Source organism: Lepisma saccharinum, chromosome 27 (assembly GCF_977018435.1).
Source record: "Lepisma saccharinum chromosome 27, izLepSacc3.1, whole genome shotgun sequence".
NCBI lineage: Eukaryota > Metazoa > Arthropoda > Insecta > Zygentoma > Lepismatidae > Lepisma > Lepisma saccharinum.
The window spans coordinates 52969099-52994933 of NC_139255.1; the positions used below are offsets into that span (position 1 = coordinate 52969099).

Sequence of the window (25835 nt, forward strand, 5' to 3'; positions counted from 1 at the left end):
AGTAAGGAATTTCCACTTTGAGCCTGAAAACCATTAAGAATTCAATTGCCAGAATATGTAAATGTGTTTGTGGATTGTTCTGAAACTTTTATCTCAAGTATATACTGAAATTATTCACAACAAATTGTAGTTTTATGACTAGTAATTGAAAAAGGTTCACAAAAACTGCAATAACAATGATGTTTCATTTTACACAAATTAATGTCCCTGTATGTTGTATAGCATTTTCACATGGTGCTGCACTCTCATGGTGCATTGATTATTTTATAATTGGCAACATTTTACAAACTTCTCATATGCCTCATCAGACCCAGTGGAGTTGAAATGAAAACACTTGCATATTCATGGACGTCCGGAAGGGGGCTATGCCCCCCCCCCCCGGAAAATGAATGTCCAACTAAAAATTATATATTTCACACATAATTTCAATTCAGTCACAGTAATTTATGTTATTATTATAAATTCGTCGAAGAAACATGATAATTTCAGACTGAAATAGTGTTTTTTGAGTGGGCATCACTATTATGGGGAAAAATATGACCCCCTTCCCCCCCCCTGGAAAAAATTGCCTTGCCTCCCTGGAAAAAATCCTGCGGACGTCCATGTCCATATTATATAGGTAAAAGAATCATTGCCAAGATTGTTGTTATTGCAGATTTTATGAACCTTGTTAAGTTATTTATTGATAGGGAAATGCTCTTGAATAAAATATTCTTGTGTTTTGATTAAGTTTTCTTATTTTAAGTAATTAATGAAAAGTTTCTTCAGTGGCTGAACTTCTCTTAATGGGTTCAACATGTCGATGTTATGCAGATACATCTTTTGCAAGAGCCAATAATACATCGAGATGTAAATATATATATGTTATACATGCAAATGGCTTCTTACACCATATCCTGATCACACCTATTTTGAAGTTTTATTTTTATGTGTGCAGTTTTATTTTTTTTCCTGCCTTCTGACAGGAAATTATTATTATTATTGAATATTGGAAATTTGTGTGTATTGAGCCCACCTCTGTGATGGAGTGGTTAGCACAGCATGCTACACCATGGGTCCCAGGTTCAAATCCCAGCCTGGGCATGGTGGTTCTTTGCGAGTGTCCCTTCATGAATTTTATCATATCATCGCTCATCCTCATCTTCGCAATTAGCCAAAAGTGGCAGAAAAACTAAATAAAACAAATCAATCGATTATAAGTGTTGACTTATATGATGTTTAACCATTTTTTGATATCACCTTCATTAATATTCATTCCGCAAATGAGACGATAAATCCGGCTTCGGAAATTTAAATTTTTTATTGCCCCTTTTGAAATGTTAAAATTTTTACATTTTTAATTAGGTAACCTTTGATTAGAGCACACTCATTTACGTCGATCTGCCATGTTGGATATTATTCCGGTGCACCTTGAATCACTTCTGACTTGTTCGATTTGCCCCTCTCAATATTGTTTCAGCCATTGAGGAAACAGAACTTAAGATAAATGTAGCTATGTGGTCGATTTTTAAAAGTTTCTTGTATTTTTGCCTCTTAATATAAAGGAAAATATATAAGTAATGTATTTGTCTTTTTTCCTTACACAGGGAACTATAATTTCAATTTTTAATGAGGACACATCACTTGGGAAGAAGTATGTGTTTGACATAAGGAGAACTTGTCGTGAAGTGTACGACAATGCCCGCCGAGCTTTATATCAGAACAAGACTGCACTGCAACTCTCGCAGCAGGATGGCAGTTGCTGCGATCTGAATTCTGGCAGGTGTGAAGACTGTGATAGTGAAAGATGCAAGGTATGTAACAATTTCTTAAGTTTGCTTTGAAATTCTTGGTGGGTTATTTTACAAGGGGGAAGTTTTTTTTGATATCGTAAAAGTTTAATTGGAATATATAATAATAATAATAATAATAATGTTTACCCACTTTGGTTTGTAACGTCTTGAGCAAGGATGTGGGGGCAAAATGTTGAGGGATTAACACACAATCAATAACATTTTGATTAATAAGAACAAGGTGACTACCAGTCTGGAAAACTTGGAAATCCTGGAAATGTCATGGAAATTTACTGTGTTTCTGGAAAAATCAACATTTTTGTAGTAGTGTTATCAAAAGTAGGTTTTTGAACAAAGGAAAAAAAAGAAATTTTGAATTTGTTGTGCGCAATATACTTCAATATAATATGCCAAAGTATTACCAGTAGTTTTTCTTGTATGTACGCATTGCTTCCATTGTAGAATTATTTTCCTGTAGTGTACGGTTATTACAAGCACAAGATAACAGTTTTTCATTGTGCTATTGTTTTAAAAAGATTGACGGGAAACATCGAGTTGAATGTATGAGAAGCTTCGTTCATTGCAGAAGAACACTGGAATAAATTAAATAATGAAAATGGCAACATAGATCCAGTATGGAGTTTTCTTTTTCACAAATGGAGTAAGCCACAATCTTTAAAATTTAATGTAACAGAAAACATCAAGAGACTTTGTGAAAACAATGATCACTTGGAATTACCTGATGGTGAATCGGGCTCTGGTCGGAATTTATTCGGCCTACGTATAGGGCCGGTGGCAACCCACCATCGTGAGGAAATTGGGAAGCTCCGAGTGAGTGAGCGTAACCCGACCGAGAAGACCTGCAACGGCTGGGGGCTCGTCGGGCTGATCCCCCGACACTCCAATACTGGTCTAAGATCTCCACGCTACAACAGGTGACGGCGGAACAGTGTGGGAGGGAGGCCAGCAGTCGGTAGGTAAGCCAAGGCCCTCACGGGCTGTAGAGCTATGGGTTATTATTATTATTATTATTTGGGATTCATAATTTTAAATAAAAAATAATGTGATCATTTTTTTTTATCTGAAATAAAAATAAAGCAGACTGCTTCTTTTCACAGTTAAGTTGCTATATTACAACAATGTAACATTGCCAACATCCATTATATAATGGATTCTTTTTGTTTAAAAAATTGCTAACCATTGTTATAACTATCTTTAGTCAAAATGAAAATAATTGTCTGATGGAGTGTGTGTTCTCCTGAAACGCCACAATGAAAAACTGTTTTCTTATGCTTGTAATAACCGTAAACTACAGGAAAATAATATTACCAGTAGTTATAGTAGAAATTGCATATTAAATACTCGAGGAAAAGGGGTCTTGTTTTGAACTATTTTCAGGTAGAAGTCTACTACAGTAGTGGCTATTGACATTTACCACTTTCTTGATGCAATTTTTGGGTGTTTGGTTGATATTAGAATTAATACAACATAATGCAACATAACTTTATTGATAATATTTTTTTAAAACCTTTAATAGGCATCTAAGGATCAGCTAGCCATGCTCATGGATGCAATGATTTGCCGCATTTGCATGGACAGTGAAATCAATACCGCCTTCTTTCCTTGTGGCCATGTGATCTCGTGCCAGAATTGTGCAGCTCGATGTGAACGGTGTCCTGTGTGTCGAGCGGACATTCACCAGTCCCATGTCATATATCTCCCGCTGCCTTTGCGAGAGCGTGGACGTGGCACTGGGTCTCAGGATGTGAAACCTATGGAAGAGTAGAGTGATTGTTGATGTTGTGCAGCGGAAAAGCTTTCGGGAAAGTTGAGACTGCAAGTTGCCGAGTAGTCGAAGACTGTACGAACTGCTCTTGGTTGCGTCAGATTACGAGTGTCGCTTTGCAAGAATTTTCTGCAAGCTTCAACATCAGATTGCAGGAATGCGTAGGAATGTTGTCTCCGTCAACAAGAAGCAACAAAGAAAGGTATTCTCAAGTATTCATAAATTCAATGTATTAACGTATTCTAACCTTGTCGCGGAAAAGCAAAAAAGTTTATTCATTTTTTGCATATAAAGAGTGCAATTTTCTTTTTTTCCTGCACACACACATGCATGTGGAAGCATACTATAAAGAAGTACCTCATTTGTGTTTATGCATTTGTCTGCGTGTTGTATGTGTGTGTTTTCTATGCTGAGATTTTTTGTTAATTTATGTTGAAATGTAAATAACTGCATACGTGTATAAATTTTTATGTACATCTAGTTTCATGAATATTTCCCAAGTGTTTTAGATAAGAAATAGTTCGTCTCAGCAGGGAAGTAGATTTTCTTTTGTGTTACGTTCATTTTAATTATTTTTAATTTGCAAAATGGCTGTGAAATATATATATATATATACAAGTAGCCACATTAATATCCTATCTTAAGAGTTGCATTATAGATTTTCTGGCATACTTATGGATGTATGAAACTAAGCATAATATGAACATTGTTCCACAAAAAGAATAGCACCTTTCACAATATACTCGCTATTTGTATTTTTCTATTATATAGTGTGTGTTGTGCTCTCTTCTTTACGAATTAATGTTATTTTATGGTTTAAAAATTTTACTAACATTATCAAAGAGCAAGGTAACTAAATCGCTCTGTTTTGAATTAATATAGGATTTCAATAAGCATAATAATAGAAAACTACTTTTCAGAGAACTCTTTCTTTTAACGTAATTGTGAAATTTGGTGCTATTTTTTCACTGTGCAAAAAGTTTTATTTGATCAGCAATAAATATGTAATGTATTCATAATTATCTGATATTAGTGTACTCAGTTGATTTCTGTGGTTCTAAAGTTTGACTAATTTAATTTTATGTATTGAAGTCAGTGTGATATTTTTTCGTTCCATAATTTTACTTAGAATGTTGTTTTCAATCTCCTAATTTCAAGTTTTAAGTTTAGTCTATATGACCCGTGACCATAATATTACTTTTATAAATAAATTTGAATAAATGTTACTTTTCTTTTAATATTTTGGCATAATGAACATAAATGAGCAATATAGTTGTTTCCTTATTAGCAGTTTGGTGTATATTAAGAAATGCAGATGTAAAAGCTATTTTGTAGACATTTTAAAACCTTAACCGACATTTTGGAAATACAAGAAAGTGGTTTAGTGTCTAAATGTTGAATGCACTGTTCAGTTGTTTCTTCCGTAGAACAAATGAGTTCTGTCTACTTTCAACACTATTATTTATCAGATCATATTGCTTCTGATTTTGCAGAGAAGAAACTGTAAATCCTGTACTGAAGTGTGTTAAAGAAAACTATTTTTTCCCCCATGGGAATTATATAATATATATCTGTCAAATTTTCCAGCACCATGATTTCTATATTTGCTAATTTGCCTATAATTCAGGTAGCAACTTGTCATTGTAGCTGGAAACAATTTTGTACAATCTGAAAAGCAATTAGTAATGATATTGTTTTATTAAGCAACCGATAATTCTGAAAGAAATTTTAATGTTTTGTTGTCTTATTTGTAAACAAGAGATGTATAGACATGTCCGTGTAAGGGAAGAGTTTAATGAGTTCAAATCCTTTCCATTGCTTTAGTAGAACATTTTGCACTAATTGCATAATCAAATAAATAAGTCTCAAAATTGGTCATAGCTACACTACATTGGTTGAAAAGGTTTTGAAGGCAGTGTTTTAAAAATATAAGCAAATTGTAGCAACGTTTGAGTTTTTAAGTCCACTTTATTGAGACTGGACCTACAGTTTAAAGTGCCCTCGACCGGGGTATTGAACCTAGTACCCCTTGATTACAAGGCGACCTAAGAGAGTTAAATGTAAAAATAATGTTACTGGTTAATATAGCTAATGCACATTACATATTTGCATCCAAATTGTGCACACAATCCTACTGGTTATAATTTTAAAAATATTTGTAATAAATAAATAGTAACAATTAAATTATACCATCCTTGGTCTGCTGTTCGTTTATCCCCACACATTATTTATGTGTATATATACGGCCATGTGTACAGATCAGATTATATTATCTGGGAGAATTACTATTATAGTGCATGGCTACACTTAGCAGTGGGTATATGTGGTAATACATATCTAAGAGAGATGACATTGTTTTGCATTGTGTCATGGGAAATGTGGATTTGATCTATTTTTGGTATCTAAGCTATCCACTACTTTCCAAAAGGATTTAAGTAGGTTTCATTTTCACAAAGTAAATCTGAAAATCTCTTAAATATGAGTAGAAGACATTGTTACAGTGGCATATTCTGAAATTTAGACCTGATTTACCACAATTCTTTATGTATAGAAAAAAAACCAATGCAGGCATGCAAGTCAACAAAAACAGGAGTTTCACTATTTCAAATTTTTCAGCAATTTTAATATTTTTCATAAAATTTCCCTTTTACATAGATTTTCATGCACCAAGGGAAATTTTCCTTCATGTAGCAACACTGCCTCTGCCAAGCGCAGCACAGAAAGCAGGAAGTAACAAGCATCATTCTCCCGCCAATGTCGTTTGCAGCAGTGGAACTGACACCTGCAGGTTACATGTTTTTAAATAACCACTTGTTTTGGATCCCTCTCCCTCCTTGCGCACAATCGGGGAAGAAACCGGTTCATCAGAAGGGTGTGATGGGGAACGATCAGTACTTTAAATAATTAACTTAAAAAATCAGGTTTGGAAGCTTGTTGAAATAGTTTTCTTTATAACGATCAATTACCCTGAAAAAAGTTGGTTTACAGACAGTAACATGGAGAATATGCCACTGTATTGTTACTTGTATGTGCATATACAGGGTGGCGCATAAAGAGTATACACTGTATACCTATCGAAACTGCATTACTTACCGATGATTTTGGTGTTAATAAAACGTTTGTATCTTGAAAATCAATGACGCTACACTTATTCCAAAAACATGCATTCTTTTTGCACCACCCTGTATAAAATTAACATAAAGTATAAAGAATTATTCTGTTCGTATAAACCAAAATGTATTGTCAACTAAGCCTAATTTTTAGTATTCTCAAAATTGTGAAATGGAGATGAAGTGAAAATTCATGTTTTACACCCCAAAAAAAAGCATGCTTCTAGTATTATCTTCCTTCGTTTGTAATCAAAGCTTAGTGAAAACTTGGACTGATGCTAAAACTTCCAGAAAATTTCTTTTATTTACATGTGTTAATGCAAAACTATGTGCTAAAAGGAAAGCATAATGTGTAGAATGTGTGTGCAGAAAAAAAAGGTGTATAGTGTATGTGTTTGTGTGGATGAAGTGTTATCTTTAGCAACAATAAAATGCAAGATTTTTCATTTATAGTATTGACATGGAGTGAATGTGTATATAAATGTATATATTGTTTATTTGTAAATGCTGTATATTATGTTGTGGCATACGAGTAGAGTACAAATCTTTTCTTTGTTTATTCAATATCCTAAAAACCTTGGCGCGAGAGAATAGATGCAAGGTATTATGTTCACCGGCTAAAATGAAGATATTTTTTAAACTTTGTAAAATATTTATAAAAGGAGAAATACTTGCTAATAAACATCTCCTAATATGAACTGTTGGATTTTTCTTTTTAAATTCCTTACATTTGAAAATTGTATATTTATTGATACCAGAATTGGAAGTTATTTTTTCAAAAGTGTAGTTTTTGCATTATTTTCCTGTAGTTTACGGTTATTACAAGCATAAGAAAACAGTTTTTCGTTGTGATGTTTCAGGAGAACACACGCTTCCTGCATCAGACATTTATTTTCATTTGGACTAAAGATACAGTTATAACAATGGTTAGCATTTTTTAAACAAAAAGAATCCATTATATAATTGATGTTGTCAATGTTACATTGTTGTAATATAGCAACTTAACTGTGGAAAAAAGCAGTCTGTTTTATTTTTATTTCAGATAAAAAAAATTGATCATATTCTTTTTTATTTAAAATTATGAATCCCAAATATCGTCAGGTAATTCAAAGTCTCTTCTTAAAAAGATTGACTGGAAACAGAGTTGAATGTCTGGGAAGCTTTGTTCATTGCAGAAGAACACTGGAATAAATTAAATAATGAAAATGGTAACATAGATCCAGTATGGAGTTTTCTTTTTCACAAATGGAGTAAGCCACAATCTTTAAAATTTAATGTAACAGAAAACATGAAGAGACTTTGTGAAAACAATGATGACTTTGAATTACCTGATGACATTTTAAATTCATAATTTTAAATAAAAAATAATGCGATCAATTTTTTTTTTATCTGAAATAAAAATAAAAGAGACTGCTGCTTTCACAGTTAAGTTGCTATATTACAACAATGTAACATTGACAACATCCATTATATAATGGATTCTTTTTGTTTAAAAATTGCTAACCATTGTTATAACTGTATCTTTAGTCAAAATGAAAATAAATGTCTGATGAAGGGAGCGTGTGTTCTCCTGAAACGTCACAACGAAAGAAAAGTTTGTAATAACCGTAAACTACAGGAAAATAATTCTACAATGCAAGCAATGTGTACATGCAAGAAGAACTAGTAGTTTTTGAAATATGACACTGTTACTTTGTTCTCTTCAGGTATGGTCTTGCACCTTTTGGACACGGCCTTAGTGACACTAAATGTTAGTGACAATGGTTTTATATTATGCAGTGTTCATTTGTATCAAGTGCTTTAACTATACATATTCTAACTATGTTTTGGGGAAGGGCTGTTTGAAGGGTTCCATGTACAGGCCTATGTTGATAAGTATTAGTATAGTTGTGAACGCATTGCCATACCTACCCTCTTGTTGGTAGAAGCCAGTGTCTATTTGGAAGTGTCACCTTGACACTGGATTTGTAGTAACAGAGGGCTGTCGTAGGTTTGATCCCGACCACCAGCAAAAAGAAATGCGAGAAGAGGAGATCTCTTGAAACCCAATGTTAGGATAAGTAGAGTTAAAAGCACTAGAAAATGCATAAGGCTAATGTCCCGTTGACCTGCATGCATACTCTTGGTCTTGTTAGACTTTGTGATATATGAGACATACCAGGTGTGTGTGTTAATAATTCTTAATTGATCCGAAAGAAAACAAGTTTATCTGGAGAGAAAGGTAACAAATGCTTTATTCAAAGTATGCACCATCGCCAGCTATACATTTTGCCCATCTGTCAGTCAAATTTTGAATGCCCTACCAGAAAAATCGTTCACATTTAGAGGTGAACCAGTCAGCAAGCCATTGTTCGACATCTTCGGAAGTGTTGCTGGGAAAGTGAGCGAGACATCGATGAAAACAAGTGGTAGTCCGTCCGAAGGGGCTAAGTCTGGTGCGTATGGCGGGTGGGGCAAGAATTCCCAGCCAAGTGCAGAAATGGTGTGTCCGACGCCTTTCGCTGTGTGATATCAGGTGTTGTCACTTTTCAGTGTCTTGTTACCCAATCTTTCCCATGGCATGAAGACGATCAGATATGGTTTGGCGACCAATATTTAACTTCTCTGCCAGTTGTTGTTGCGTTTGCATATCGTCTTCGTCCAACAGTGCGTTTTGGAATTTTTTCGGCTGGCCTGGGCAATCTTTGACTTTCAAGTCAAAATCACCACTTTTGAATTGTTGAAACCAACGCGCGCACACGTCTTGCATTAGGACATTGTCATGTAACTGTACGTTTCCACAAGGATACAATGGCTATCACTTGCATTTTTCTTTTGATTGAACAAGAAAAGCAGGACGTGCTGCACATGCTGCTGATTTGATTTCAAGGTCGACATGTCTACCACACAAACCCAATATCACGATCAATCGCACTGGGTTGCACCACATCCACGGCATTTTGACAGGTACTGTGCTGGCAACACACTGACGTAACAGTTGGGACTGTGCACCAACCCTTGCTTCCAATGTCATCCAGCGACTAAATTAAGAATTATTAACCAGCACACCTGGTAAACCATGTTTGCTTTGTGCCTCTTCAGACATACCAAGCGGTTGTCTACCTGATTATTTTAAGTACACTATATAGCCACCCAATGCTGTTCATTCCATAGACACCAGCCAGACAAGTAATAAAATGCTGACCTCCCTTCGCTATTATTACAGCACTAGCTGTTTGCCCGGGTATTTATTTATCCCAATGTTGTATTAGACAGGAAAATAACGAATTCTAACTAGAGTGTAAAATGTAACTAATTTTAAATGTGATCTTGAATGTCACCAATTAGCTTAGCGACTCCGAAAACTATGGATTCGTGACTAGGTCATTTGTGGCATTTTATTTTTCACCCCCTCTCACTCCCCATGTCGATAGGTGATGAAGTTGAACCACATTGGGAGTGTCACGAAAAATATGGATTCCATTCGCAACACAGCCTGAGTGTTAGACAACCCGAGAAACACTATCATTGTGCAGTTTGCATATAGTCACGGATGTCTGTCTGTGCGGAATTTAATATCGGTGGTTCTCTATTATTTTTACGTCACCCCCTCCTACCCCCACCCCTAAGGGTGTCTTACCCCAACAGTATTTCTTTCCAGGTTGCGATTGATATGCGTACCAAGTTTGGTTGAAATCGCTCCAGGCGTTCGAGAGTTATCCTGGAACAAACATACATACCCCCCCCCCCCCCACACACACACACACATCAATTATATATATATATATAAATTTTGAATTTTTCTACTGTCCGGTGAGTGTTTCCTTTTACCTTCTTTGATTTTTATATATATATTTACTCTTCGGGACAGGCTTTGCACTATAATTTCTTGTATATTGTTGGTTGAACTTTTTTTTCCCCCATTTGTCCTGCAGCCTCGTGAATAAGGGTTGTTTTTAATTGAGTGGGTCTCTCAAGCAACAGACTCTCCAGTTCATCCTAAAGATGTTCTATGGGATTCCAGTCGGGGCTTTGAGCCGGCCAGCTAACCACATCAACCCGATTTTCCTCAAATCACGATGCAATGAACCATGCTTTGTAGATAGGGGCATTATTGTGCTGATAGAGAAAAGGGCCCATTCAAAACTGTTGCCGCAGTGTGGGCAGCATGCTATCGTCTAAAATGTCCTAAACACCACTGTTCATGTTGCCATTACCAAAACTAATTGCTTGAGCCCAAACCAGGAAAAACAGCCCAGACCACTACCGCCATGTTCACTTGGGTGTCCAGTGACTTAGCTGTATAGTGTATTTTGAGACAAAGACATTTACTGCTCAAAACAAGATAAATACATTGCCACCCACAGCCAAATCTAAAATTCAAAACTATGAGGGGGTAGAAGTGGCAGGAATATTTTTTAAGGGGGCAGTTACATTAAATGTACATTAAATTTCGAAAGTCACATATTTACTATCTAAAAATATATACATATTTGAACTGGAAGAACTTTTTTTTCTTTACTATGAGGGGAGGGGAGGTGTCAGCTTTAACCTTCCTGTCCTAACCGGGTAGGGGGTGCCAGAGATTCTTCCCTCCCCCCACACACAGAAAAGTTTAGCAAAAGAGGATTATTTTTATCCCTGCTAGGAATATTTTATGCACCTCAGATAAAATGGGATTGAAAGCATACAGTATACTATTTCTTAACTATGTAGCAAACAAACAAACAAAATCATCCCAAGTAACCACTACCGTTGGGCCAATGTCAGTTTTTACGTGGGAAAGGTTGGCTTTTCGTTAATTGGCAAATTGACGTTGGGCCAACGGTGGTTGACAATGTTCGCCCAACCATGGAAAAGTGAGTCAAAATCAGTTTTAAAAACAACTTTTTCATGCTAAGACAACTTTCAGAGGTATGCTGAAAATTCTAGTGTAAAATAAGTGACATGTAACAGTGTTTCTTTTCGAATATTTCAGTCACAGCATATACTGGAAATATAATATATTCTTAATGAAAGTAGAAGCTATTTTTCACTTGCAGTCACTCACCCGTCCTTTCCTTTGTCAGTCGCCATGGATGAAAGATGTGTTGGGAATTGCTTATTGTTTGTGTCTTTTGCTGTAGTAGAACAAGAACATTCTTACAGTTTTTATTGTGAAGGTGGTTAAACAATGTTATTTGAAAACTAAATTCCATGAAAGGTGGAAAACTACGTAAACTCTAGAAGGTTTTTGTGCTACCACTTGAAGGTATGGTGCCTTGAAAACAATGATACCATGTGACTGAGAAAGTGCTGTGTATTTGTTTTATTTTCATAAATTACGAACTATTGTTTACATTTGGCCTCACAATAAACTATATACATAGAACACAAACCTATCCATTCTTTAGTTTTCAGTACGTTGGAACCACGGCCAAAATTGCCGTTGGCCAACGGTATGTTTTTGTGTTGGGCCAACCACTTTTGGTTACTTGGGATTCGTGTCCATATATGGTCCAGTCATCAAAAATTTCCTTACCAAAAAGTATGCAGCCTTGTGGATTAAAGGACTCGATTCTGAAACTGGGCAACCTTACCGAGCTGAGACAACAACAAGCTGTTTTCCACTGGAAAGGTACATTAGATGGACATTACGTTTGAACTTAATAAATAAAAAACATATCCCGTGGCGCAGCAGCCCGTGAGGGCCGGGGCGGGAACTTAGCAATAGAAATTTGGTCAAGTTTTCGGTGTTAGTATTAGTTTGAGAGCTCTTTTTGTGTGTGTTTGGGTTTTCTTAGAGTGTAAATATTATTAAGTGTTTCTAAAGGCTGGTTGGTCAAGTGAGCGGGAGAGTTACTGGGACAAGTTACAGCCTGTCTGCTCGACTCGACCCTTCTATGGCGAGTAGCTGTTTACACACTTTCTACCCGACTCCAGCAAAGTGGGATAGTAGCTGCAGCTGTTTGGTGCTCTTTTCACAGAATGAACCCATCGACGTCGTTGTCGATTTTTTAAAAAAAGTTCTGAAACAGTTTACACACTTTTTGCACGAGAAATGAATACAATAATGCACAAGGACATTTTCTTTGATTTTTTTTATTTTCGATCATTCTTGGTTGAATGTAAATTCCTTATTTTTAATTTTATCTCTCCTACGCCAAATACATCAAGTCTCATCTCTTCAACTTCATACACCCGTAGTTTATTTTGTTTGTTCCTATTCGCGATTAAAATTACCACCTGAGCGCTAGTATCGCTTCCAATATGGCCGCTCTAAGTAGGATAAATCTTTGTTTGCATTCATCAGTAGTACAAAGTAGCAGCGTGTTGTCATGACTAGTATGGTAGAAAACGTTTAAATTACGCATTAATTTTAATTATTGCGAATGCGATGTGAATTCCAGATACTCTAACAAACGTGAAGCTGTACTGAGAACGAAGTATTTAATTATGATAGGCAAAAATAACACCGAAAATGCAGACGAAACTATGTATACGCACTGGTTGTCCAAAGCAGTGCTGTATCATCTGCACGTCATGTTGTAACTGGGGTTCTCGGAAATTATTTGAAAATAAAGGAATTGAAATTAGCATGTACTTGAAAAGCTGGGACAGTAGAAAATTGCGAACATATCGTTGCAGTTCTTTCTCGGAAGAGAAAGACTGGTTTAATAATAATATTCACGATTTCATGACCAGGCTATACTCACTGAAAAAGGACATCGTACTGAATGAAATAGTAACATTAGCAGGTCCACTTTTCTTTCTGGTTACATTTGACATTAATTAATTCTCAAACTATTTTCATTTTCTCTCTTAATCGACTTGCACCTGTTCCAAATTTCGCACATACGTAATACCGGTAATACATGGACGCATTGGGCAAGACGCTTCATGATTTTTCGAAAAAAAAAGCTTTATTTATAAAGTACAATTTAAAACTTTACTTTCATGGTAATATATATTTATCTCTCGAAAAATAAAGTAAGCAGACTCGTGTATTCTTCGTAATTCCCTTGCCGGATTACAGTGTTATATCCCCCATACCAATCTTCTGTCAATTACGTTTTCGCTGATTTATTAACAAATTTCATTTTCTTGATTCCACGGGGTGGAAACGCATGAAAACTTTTAATTTGTTCTGACCCATACAACGATTTAGAGCAAAAAACAACAACTGAACAGTAGACCTTACTCTCTCGCATATTCCCCATGCTTTAAACGACTTCAACACAACGTATCCTACTTAGAGTACTTCCTGGAAATCCCACCAGATGGCATATCGGTTAATTTTAATCGCGAATAAGCGACACAAATTTCATGGACACTCACAGACATAACACAACACAGACTCTATGGGGGTCATTCCTGAGTAAACAAAAAATGATCGATCAAACAATTCGATTATTGATGGTGGGGAAAGAACTTCCGGTTTGGCGAATTTTCCAATGTAAACAAGTGGAATACAGATCGTCACCGAGCTCATTTTCTTATAAAAGATCGGAAACAAAATGGATCACTTGAAATTTTTGAGTGATGTAGAGAAATAAAGGTATCTAGAAAAGATTGGCAATTTCCCGGATCGTTTGGCTGCAAATATAAGGGACAATAGGCCTACTAATATTTTCCAAGGCATTGTTGATATTCTACCATCAGTTTCGTTTTTGTAAAGACTTCTCCAGGTTGAAATGAAGTTTACATTAATGGACATTTCCATTTCCACTCAATAGACCGTGTTAAATATGTAAACATAAACATTGGTGAGGTCTTGCCCGGTCCCCCCGGAACTTCCGGTTTAGGCCAGCCCCCTTGTTGCCAGTGCAGATTCACCGGCATACGAATTCAGAAATGAGAGTTTGTTTTCATCAGTTGTGCGACGATAGTCCAGAAAGGTATTTGTTAGAGTTCTACTATGAAGGAGTGGACGTCTAGAATCCGTCGGATGATCAACTGTAGAGTAGATTATTAAAATATGACCTGTCTTTATGGCCGCCAGTTGTATAGCACACTACGTACATACGAGTATCTCATGTACGTACACGCACGACGAACGTTTAGATATATTCAATTATTTTGTAAATGGAAAAGTGAGGGAAAGATAATTCTATAAAACTAGTGATATTATTATATTATAAAGTATGCTTAAGTAAATCTTTGCCAACAAATCTGCAGAAGTAATGACACATGACAAATGCTTGTAAATATATGTGCCTTCAACGTCGCCTTTCCGCCTGAGGGATTTAGGGAAAACCTATGATATGGCATGCCACTTTCACTTGCACGAATTTACTTCAAGCAACAAGGCAGTTTTCAGACTGAAGCGACAAGCGATATCGGGATTTCGCACTGAAGCATTCGATCTAAAGCAAACCTTCACCAATCATCGCTTGCACGAATAACAGGCGGTGGCAACACAATGCATCGTATTGATAAAACGGCCCAGCCCGAGCGACAAGCCACACCTGCAATTTGTCGTTCAGAAGGTGTTGTTTATTGTTTAATGTTGGTTTTAAAGAGACACGTATCGCTGCAGTCTGAAAGCTTCCTTTTGAACCAATTCACCACGAGAAAATGCACGTGTCGCTTGGACTGGACTGTTGTTTTCCAGCGGCGTGCATTCTGGGTACGCAAGGTACTCACTGCGTACCCACAACACCGTAAGAAAAAATAATAATTTTCCCCATTCCCAATTTCCCCAATTTTGTCTTCTCGGAGCATGAAAATTCAACTATCATCTCTCCGAAACCCCTTCCACTGCCAGAAATTCTATCTTCCGTCCGAGAACGCTCTTGCCTTTCCCGAGTAGCCTGGCCCTCCAAGCAGTCCCGAACGTCTGCCCGAATGATCCCGATCGTGCCTTCGGTGTTGCCCGCACCCACCCCCATCCACCGTGGCTTCTGCCGATTTCCACGAGCAAAAGCTGCTGCCTCTGTTGGGTACCCTTGAAATTCGGAGGGCAATCCCCATTGGCTCCGATCAACCCCCACCATATGTTTGGGTCTTCCCGCGCTCATCCCACGGTGCATTTTCCTGTTCAAAGCACATGGTTCTAAGAAGCCAGGGTACCTAAGATTTTGGCAGCGTCTGCAGTGTTGGTAGTAGTCAACATTTATTTTTTTTCTAATGTTTAGTTTACTAACATTGGACAGACACGCTTAGATAAATTAATCCCTGTGCTTTGGTTGTAATAAAAATGCGTTATAAAAATTGATTACTGACATACAAATCGGAGCGGAAGACAAAAAAAATGTTTATCGGGAGGTGAGGGAAATGGAGTGATCGATCGACTGAGCATTGCGTTTTACCTGAAACCCTTTTCGGCGTCGTCATGTCAATGTGTCAGAGGAAAATTATATGGACAATTTCCATGTTTCACACCATTCTCAGTATCTGTCTTTCTCATTCTAGATATCAAAATTGTATTCGTGTCACTTTGCATTTCAGCTTATGATAAGGATGGGTGTTGACTGTTGACCCGACGATATAAATGAACGAAAGAAAAAACATAAACACATTGCTTACTATAGGATTCGAATGTACCCCCGCTCCCTTACGTTGCAAAGTTATGTAAATGGACGTTACATTGTGCCCAACATAAGGGTGCAAAATCATATTGGTGGTGGGGGGATATCTCAATCTACACACACGCGCGCATATATTACATATACACATAATATAATTATGATATGCATATTTATAATGTCATTCAATATAAAAAAATAATGAATTTCTAAATATTTCAAAATGCATTATTAATAAATACATAGAGAGAAATCAATTTGTTACTTTTATATACATGAGATATTTATAAAGTAGCAAACTAATTCATTTACTAACGGGTTAAAGATGTCAATAAATTACAAAAATAGTTAGAATCGTTTTATTATGCAATAGTTTTTCTATTAACATCATATTTATATTTGTCTTGCATTCTTGTTTTACTTCTATTGTACATATTTTGCTTTTGGTGTAGATCTGTTAAAGATCTCTTGAAGAGGTAGTGTATGTTTTCAATATTATCCTTCATTGTTATAACAAAAACTCTCCCCCCCCCCCGGGAAATTTTGGTGTGGGGATTTTTCAGGTCAAGATTATTGGCGGGGGGAAATCCCTCCCTTCCCCCTCAGGACTTCGAACCCTGCCCAACGTTTATTTGAGCTTTTGAAGTGTGTTGGGATTAATACATTGATGCATTTTCTACGAGTCTCCTTAATTTCTTCATTCTACAAAATATCTCGTCGACTGACAACCCTGATCCATTCATCTACAAATGTGAGTGGCTATTTCGAGGAAGGATACACTTGTTACCGCGAGAGGTTGACGTTTTTTGTTTCTTCCGTCTTGCGTGTGAAATTTGCAGTGTTTCGTTCTTATTATTGTTTTGTCAGTGCGGTGAAGAGGTGAAATAGAAATAATATGGAATTGGAAGTTGTTGATGACGTTCTGGAGAGGGGTTTTTCGTCATATAGTTATGAAAAGAAAGTGGAAATAATCCGAAATGGGAGGCCTGTTCCTGAATTGGAGGACTTGTCTCAGGCAGGAGTTACGAAGGATGGTAAGCATGTTAGGCATTTTCAGGAAAAAAACTTACTTAAGTGCGTATTTCTTCCTCAACCTTTAATTAACATATTACTTATTTAAACATTTGACTGTCCTTTCGTTCCCGTTCAATGTGCATCGCGCTGCATGAAGAAACTAATCAAGGTTGAATTGTTGGGCTGCACGTTTCTTGAGAATATATTTGCGAAACAAGTATATAAAATATCATACAAATGTTTTATCGTGTTACATCTGAATCTCTCCGGTAGCGTTTTAAGGTTATATCTTTATATAAAAAAATCCTGAATTAGATCCCATTTCAATTCAACTAACTTCAATCAGCTTTAGTGTGCATAAAGGAAGCTTAAATTCTGCTTCCTTTAACATACCAAAAAATGCGGCAGAAATCGTTTTTTTCTTTTTGTGTGCATATGAATGCATTTGATACAGCCACTAGTAAATTATCCACTAAGGATTTCCCTTACGTATTTCTCTTGCGTACCCTAGTCTAAATGTCACCGCACGCCACTGTTGTTTTCTCAGTACCATACATCGTGTCGCCTCGCTCTGCATGAACGTCCGCAGGATTTTTTCCAGGGAGGGTCAAGCAAGGTAATTTTTTTCCGGGGGGGGGGGGCAAAGGACACATATTTTCCTCCAAAATAGTGATGCCCTCTCAAAAAACACTATTTCAGTCTGAAATTATCATGTTTCTTCAACGAATTTATAATAATTAACATAAATTACTGTGATTGAAATGAAATTATGTGTGAAATATATATTTTTTAGGTACACATTCATTTTCCAGGCAGTTTTGCACCCCTTCCGGACGCCCATGTCGCTCTGTTGTACTCGTATGAAAGGTGAAGTGTTTCCTTTATTAGAGTAAAGGGGCTGTTGCTCGTCGCTTCGGTGTGTAATCTCCGTGCCACTTCAAATACAATGAATCCTCAGTGATCAATGAAATTTTTCGAACTGAAGCGACACGACAAGCAGCACGTGTCGCTCAGATCCCCAATTGCGTGTATTGTGCCGCCTGAACTTGATTTCCCATGAGTGGTAAATGCTTATTTATATACTAAATGGGCCTGTGTCGCTTGTCACTTCGGTTTGAAACCTCACTATGAGGCGTGCTTTTCACCACAACACAATACGCAGATAAACGATCAACATGCTTGTAACAAAATGCAAGTCGTAAACATCCTTTCCGTGTACCAATCCTTCTTCGTTCTGCTTGTATCAACAGGTTTCGTCTCTCTACGTACTTCGGAAACCTACGAAGTGATACTTGACTCAATAAATTTGTTCCCGATCGAACTGTGCAACCATATGCTACACAGCTGACACCCTATATCCTTGTAAAAGAATCTCCATTTTGCCCTTTCATATTAAGGTCCATAGCATCGTAAGCGTAACCGGATGTTTAAGGGGGACCAGACGAGTGCGCATGCTCCGCAGTAGCTCCGCCTTTAACACCGTCTATACTTCGATCACAACAGCCACTCGACTGTCCTGACTACTGGAGCAAGTACTGGCAACAGTGCTCTCCCCAGTTGTTTACACGGGGAGAGTAGCTCGCTTCACCCTACTCGCTCCAGCTACTCTCCTGTCCACTCGACCAATGTAAACGAGCCTATAATTACGTGTAAATTTTAACATAAGATTTTATTAACCTAGGTTAGAACAAATTTTCTAAGGTACGTATAATCGCAAGGCTATAGTTTAGTTAGCATATACAAATTTGCAATTAAAAAATCCCGAAATGAAATCACAAATACGACACTGAGCGGGCTTGTGCTTGTTGCGGTACTTGTCGGTGTACTTTTGTTCCATTGCACAGAGCAGCCAAGATAAATGAAGGCCGAGGGGTTTGATGAACGTTGTAGGACAATAGTTACTGCTGCTATTAAAATTAAGATAATGAAAAGTATGGACTAGAAATTGGCTCGAAAATATGGTAATCTGCGTACTGAACAAGCTTTTTAATGAACTATAGTGGAACCAAGAGCAAAACAACCTGCGCAGACCCGCGACTCCTGTGGGCGGTACTCCCGCAAGTAGAGGAGGGAGAGAGTGGACCATGCTTCCTTACGGCCCGAGGAGGAGGAGGAAAGAAGGGAAAGCTGCGCGGGGATTTTTCGTCCCAAGGTTTTTTTCCTTGTGGTCGATCTATAGGGGTATGTGTATTCATACATGACATTCGTAGGATTTATTCATAAAAAATGTTCAACTAAATAAGTCAAACATTTATGTTAATACACTTTTAATAATATGGATTTTCATTATAAGCTAATCACATTTGTTGCGTACAAATCTCATCGGTTTGAATAAATTTCTAAATATTACTGAACTGAACACGAATGCACATCGTTACTTTCTCTTTTATCGAGAAGCGAACGAAAACAACCAACACTCGGAAACCACAGCCGAAAAACTTTCCTTTGCCAAACCAACACATTATCTTCACATGGCTGTTCCACAGAATCTAGCAGAGAAAAGTCAGTTGCAATCAGAACATGGCATTGTAGTCAAACAGCAAACCCGGCGGCCATGATTTCCAGCCAGGTAGCCAGTTCAGAGCCAACTAGGGCATTCCTACTGGAAATCTAGTTCCGTGTGATTCGGCCTTTAGATTGAAGAATAAGCAAATGCCCAAGTCGGTACTCGAACCCAAAAAAGTCAAGCATCGAATAAGTGAGCATCACATTAATTATAAAATACACTTCACCTCTCCCTCCACCCACATTACAATACAACTGGCTTTTTTAAAATTTATTTATTTTATTGCAATCAACCAGATAGCAATGTAACGAAATTTGACGTATTCAATTCGTGGAAAACATTCCTTACATGCTCATTACTGGAATTGTCACTAGATGGCTCTTGCATTCACACGTCACAGGTGCTCAAAACATCACCGGCAAATGTACAGTACACGCGCCGTGAACTCGACGTTTCAAAGCAGGTAGCGGAATTTTCCGTTTGATGCTCGATCTCTTTTTGCCCTCCAGGCCAGCATGGGTGTTCCGTCGATTTGTTCCGGTATCACGGACGAGAAAGTCGAAAAAAATCTCGTGGTAAGTTCACTTTTCGCTCTTCTTTTGTCTTGAAAGAACCCACGAGAACAGTGCAAACGTCAGTTCGTGATAAAGATCAGGCGACTTCACGAGAGAACTTTATGAATGCTAAAGGTGTCTTTATCAGCAGATTTCTCAAACATGACGTTGCATTTGCAAATTCAATCAAATACAGGTTTGTCTTTTAACTTGGAGATGTATGAAATAAACTAGTTTCCTTTCTCCATGCTGTAGCTGTAAATTCCACTTCGATAATCCCAGAGAAAAACAGCTGATCATTCAAATGCCCTAACTCGAGACAAATTATACCATTCCGTTATAATTACTTTATAATATACAGCTTTAAGGAATATTAAGATATGACGTCATTTCTTCGTTACAACATTGTATTATAGTTCAATGGCCTATTAAGTTTGTCGTAAATACGAGCTTATTAAATGGGAAAATTCGGTACGCTGTCCCGACTGTTGTGACAGCAGTACTGACACGAAAATATCTCGATAATTTTGTTTGTATTCATTCAGGTATGTCCCCCAAAACCACTGCTGATACATGTCAGTAAATTAATTCTAATATACCATTTACTGTGCAAATACTCCCAAATAACAATAAACTGGTCGTTACTGAAACTATAATTTTCCTGCGTTCTTATTAGGAAATCAGTATTTTAAATTTACCTCAGGATATTATAATATTGCCGCGCAGATCTCCTTATCAGGTTACATGAGTAAATTCATTTTATACCAGAATTACTTCATCAGAAAAAAATGCAATTGACCCAACCTTGGTTCTAACACCCTTGTTGTTACTGTACGAACAGTTTTTAATCTCGTATCATAATCACAATTGAAGTACTGAATGATTTCTAGTTTCTTATCTTTTGCCTGATTCTTTTAGAAATAAAAGCTAGCCTAATGGGTTGTATAAATAACACATTGCTTCTAAATTTGTTGATCCTGTACATTGCTTTATCAGTTATGAATGATAAGCCATTATTTTTTTCATGCAATAAACCAATGAACATATCAATCAATTTCCAAAAAAAAAAATAGACTCTTTCGCTATGCAAAAAATATTTTGTTACCGTCGCGTGTGCATTATATGTTTACACACGCATATAAAATAATCTAACTCCGGTGGCTGAGTGTATGAACTCAAGGACTCACCATTGGGGCAATAATGACGCCAGAAGGTAGGGGTAAAGAGGCGAGCACCCCCGACTGACACTTCCCCTCCTTTCGACCCAAAGGAAACAAGAAAACTAAATACATAAATACTCATTTAGCCCAAACATACACTTTTGTATGATATTTAGAGGTAGCTATATCAAATGTGACTGCGTTCCCGCTTTTTTTCTTTCGCCGTCATAGCACCGAAGGTTTCAGTTTTGAGTCCAGGTCTGGTGAAGAACTGGATGTCCTTTTGCAAGTATCCCTTCATCCCATTATAATTCATCTTCATCGCGATTAGCCTAAGGAGACAGAAAAGCGACGTAAAATAATATAAATACAAAATTTAAATAATAACACGAACACAAGTCTGTTAAAAACTATTTGGGATATATTGCAGTCAGTGGCGGCGAGGGGGGGGGGGGCAGTTGCCCCAACTTTTTGCACTCTTGCTCCCGCACTATGCTAAACCTTATGTACGAGTATCAAGGGAAAGTAAACTGTACTTGCCCCGCAGTTTTGGAACCCAATCGCCGCCACTAGTTTCAGTCCTGGGCAAGAAAAGTATTACTCTGAACATGCTTGTATTACGTGGACAGATTTTGCCTCCGATTGCCAAACTTACACTAGTTTCAATTCCTGAATATAGGAAATACGTATGGTAATTATTGTGTTCTATCATTGTAGTAGTTCCCTTTCTTCGTCGATAAGCTATCTCAATAGATATTATGCTCTTATTTCTAATATTTCTTGGTATTACAATAAGAATGGATTAAATATTACAAACATCAATTAATTCTTTGAAAGATAAGATTGATTTTTATCTTCTTGTCCCAAGAAAATGCTCTGTCACCGCAACTTAATAGTTGAGAAGTCGTTTTCAATACATACGTTGAAGACTGCGCTAAGCATAGAAGTCTGTATTTCTTCAGTTCCAATCAGATTGTTTTCTTTTGCATTTCCTTCCATTTTTCTCTTTGTGTTTATTTGTCTCAGCATTTTTGTAGGTTTTTATAGTTTTCTAAAAGTTTTCTGCTCGTTCTTTCACTGTATTCTTTGTTAATTTTAGTATATTTGCTTCTTCAAATATTCTACAACGGACGGTCTATTTTTTATTTCGGGGGGGGGGGCTCATCCCTAATCAGCAGCCGCCATTTAAAAGCGAGAAAGTGCGGAGTAGAATCCCTAAAAGTGAATTTTTCAGTATATTACAAATTATTTGCAGGATTTCGGGGGAAGGCTTCATTTACCTTAGCCCTCCACTTCTGGGGCCTGATCGCAGAAAACGACAGAAATAAACGATTTAAAGTTCTAGGCAGTTACAAATAAACAGCACAGTTGCATTTAATTGTTATTTTTTCTTGGCTTCAGTAGTTTGAGCCAGCAAATATCTAGATATGTCGAATTGTTCAAGCACTTTCACGAGTACATGCCCCTTTTGTTCTGAATACTGTAAGCCTGTATATATTAAACGTTATTGAAAATGGGTAATTTAAAATTCATAAGGTCGTTTTATGATTATGTGTTATCATCTTCAGACTCCTATCCAATACCAATAGATAATCCGCGTATTTTTTAATAATAGAATATAGGCTGTATCTAAATAACAGTTTTGTAACGTGTGATGTACAGGTCGATCAGTGAAGAAAAAACATAATGCTAGCTGTCATGGGCATAGGCATGCGCAGACCCTCTGAATAAGGGGGCAAACAGGGACGTATATGTATAGCACTATGTGTCCGGATTAACTGAAAATCCCCTTAGTGTAATTTTAGGCGTAATATATTATGTATGTATAAGTATATGTAATTAAATGCAGCAACATAGATACAGACATGACTGACGAATAACAAGAAATTTGCCAGAGAACAAAGAGGGATAGTTCAATTACTTAGGAAATAATGCACCCCCCCCCCCTATAGTGGAACCACGAGCAAAACAACCTGCGCAGACCCGCGGCTCCTATGCACCGGAGGGGGAGAGTGGACCATGCTTCCTTATGGCCCGAGGTGGAGGGAAGAAGTGAAAGCTGCGCGGGGACTTTTCGTCCCAAGGTTTTTTTCCTTGTGGTCGATCTATAGTTGCTCTGAATTTTCATCTGCTTGAAAACTTCATTTTCTTTAAGAACATAATATCGTTTAATACCGGCGATAAGATTCCTCTCCACTAAATTTCTAGGGGAAAGTATAATAATATAGGGGCATGGACGTCTGGAAAGGGGCCAAGGTTGGCCACACCTCCCTCTTAGAAATCGAATGTCAACCTAAAAGTATATATTTCTCACGTGTAATTTGATTTCAGTCAGTAATTTACATGGCAGAAACGCGATAATTACAAATTCAAGTGGCATTTCTGAGAGGGCAACACAATTATCAGGGTAATATGCCTCGTTTACCCCCCTTGAAAAATTACCTTGCATGCCCCTCTGTGAAAAAAATCTGAAAAAGTCCATGATTAGGAGGGGGGCAATTGCCCCTCCTTCCCCACGGCTATGGTCATGGGTCTGTGTTACATTCTGGAAGCTTAGGATTGTTGCAATAATGAAACACTGTTTTCCAATTTTGAGGTTTCAAGTTATCGTGTTCCTGCATGGCCCATCTAATAATTAATATAAATTACTGTGACTGAAATAAAATTATGTATGTGAAACATATAAGGTTGATATTCATTATCCAGGGGCGACGTGCCCCCTTTTTCCGGACTCCCGGGATGAATTGTTATTCCCATGATAAATTTGGCTCCGTTTTCACAAGAAATTCTCAATTTTGGGTGTGATAACGTGAACAACACGACGCTTTGCTTTTTGTTCGTTGCTTCTTTATAACAGTGTTCTTTCTTAGCAGTTATATGTTTTACCATATACCATATACCACGGGCACGCCACTAATTCTGACTATTGTTGCCAACCCTTGAAGAATTTTCTCACTGCAGGTTTTGACTTATTTCCTTAGCTGCTCATGTTGCTTGCTTATCCCGCATGGCAACATGCTTTATGCTGACTTTGCATGTTGGCGGCTAGCACGAGCTCATAGTGGAGGTATGATACTTTTAAACATAGTACGCTTCGATATAGTATACCCCTCTTTCCCTATTACTAGTCACCTCACGTAGACTTCTTAGATAACACCATTAAGCCTTGTTTCCATGATATGAAAAACTCAATATGCTGACCAAGGCAGAAATTTGTTTTATTATAAAACATAAACTAAACGTAACGTTTCAACCTTCTACCAAGGTCTTCTTCAGACTCTGCACCAAGTACAAATCTTTGTAACAAGCTTCTATCCTTCATTGCATAGGGAATACCTTTCACTTTGTTTATTTGTCCAAGGTAGTATTATACAGGGTGAACACACCAATGTGTTTCCCCTTAGGTCTAACCTGTTTCTATCATAACCATTCGTAGAGTCGATTTACTTTCGGAACATCTCCAGCGGACTGCGCGAGTCTGTCTAGCGAGCCTAGTGGACGTATAGAACCTGAGTAAGGGGCTTAGCGATAGGTTCTGGGTTGAGATGACGTCAGCGGCTCGCTTGGTTAATTGGCTGCTTCGAGAGTTGTGACTCGTTCCGAAGCTTCAAATGCATAACTGCCAAAGATGTTACGGAAATAATCTCCCTCTACCAAGCCTAATTTCTTTACATTTTATAGGGGATGTTAAGGGACTTTTGAATCACCCTGTATACTGCATGGGTTACATTATGTTTATCCAGAATGTTCCATCTGGAGGTGTAAGTTCGTATTTATGGGGGTCTAAATTGAGAACTAAAATTACCAAAAATTGGGATTTTGTGAAAAAAGTTATGGGGTGTTGAGGAAATTTTGGGAGGTGTTGGAGGTATATTGATAAATCACTGATGGGCTACACCCTTATAATTTGGTGTAAGCACCCACATGTCAACCTCCCTTCCCCATAGTACACCCTGGACTGCATTTTACAGACGAGCGGGCTGTGGCGTCTTACCTCGCAGCCGGTATGGTCCTCCGTGGGTTTTTGTTGTGTCCTGTTTATGTGTATTTTGGATTGTCCTTTCATCAATTTCATCACTGTCCATCGTCATCGTCGCGATTAGCCAAAAGTGGCATAAAAGCGAGGTACAATAAAACAAAAAACACCAGGTAGTCTGGTCTCTGCTTCGGTGTTCATGTCTTCTCTCCCTCCCCTTCACCTACTCTACCCTTTATGCTCTATAGTTTTCTCTCTTGGCAACTCTGTTTCCAACTGTGTGTCTTCTCTGGATGCTAAGATGAAAGCATTTTCGTGGAATCTCCTAAGACAAGAAAGCTATAGGTTTCATTTGACGAGGGAGTGGATCTTGTTGAGGTTGGAATATGAGAGAAAGAAACAGGTGTAAATGGAATTGATTACACCACATGCAAAAGCACACGAACAATTTTTTCGAATTAATATCACTCAA

At 37.4% G+C, this 25835-nt stretch overlaps 2 protein-coding genes across 2 annotated transcripts in view; both read left to right on the forward strand.

The window, feature by feature from the left end:
- dnr1 (E3 ubiquitin-protein ligase defense repressor 1) overlaps positions 1-7366 on the forward strand; it is a 38288-nt gene extending 30922 nt beyond the window's left edge. The window contains exons 6-7 of the mRNA XM_083113470.1: positions 1587-1793; positions 3310-7366. Of these exons, the coding sequence (XP_082969596.1) occupies positions 1587-1793; positions 3310-3558 (456 nt within the window). The 3' untranslated portion in view covers positions 3559-7366. The remainder of the gene's footprint in view (positions 1-1586; positions 1794-3309) is intronic.
- The window catches only part of Gas8 (Growth arrest specific protein 8), a 335305-nt gene that overhangs the window by 244807 nt on the left and 64663 nt on the right, over positions 1-25835 (forward strand). The gene's annotated exons all lie outside the window — the stretch shown is intronic.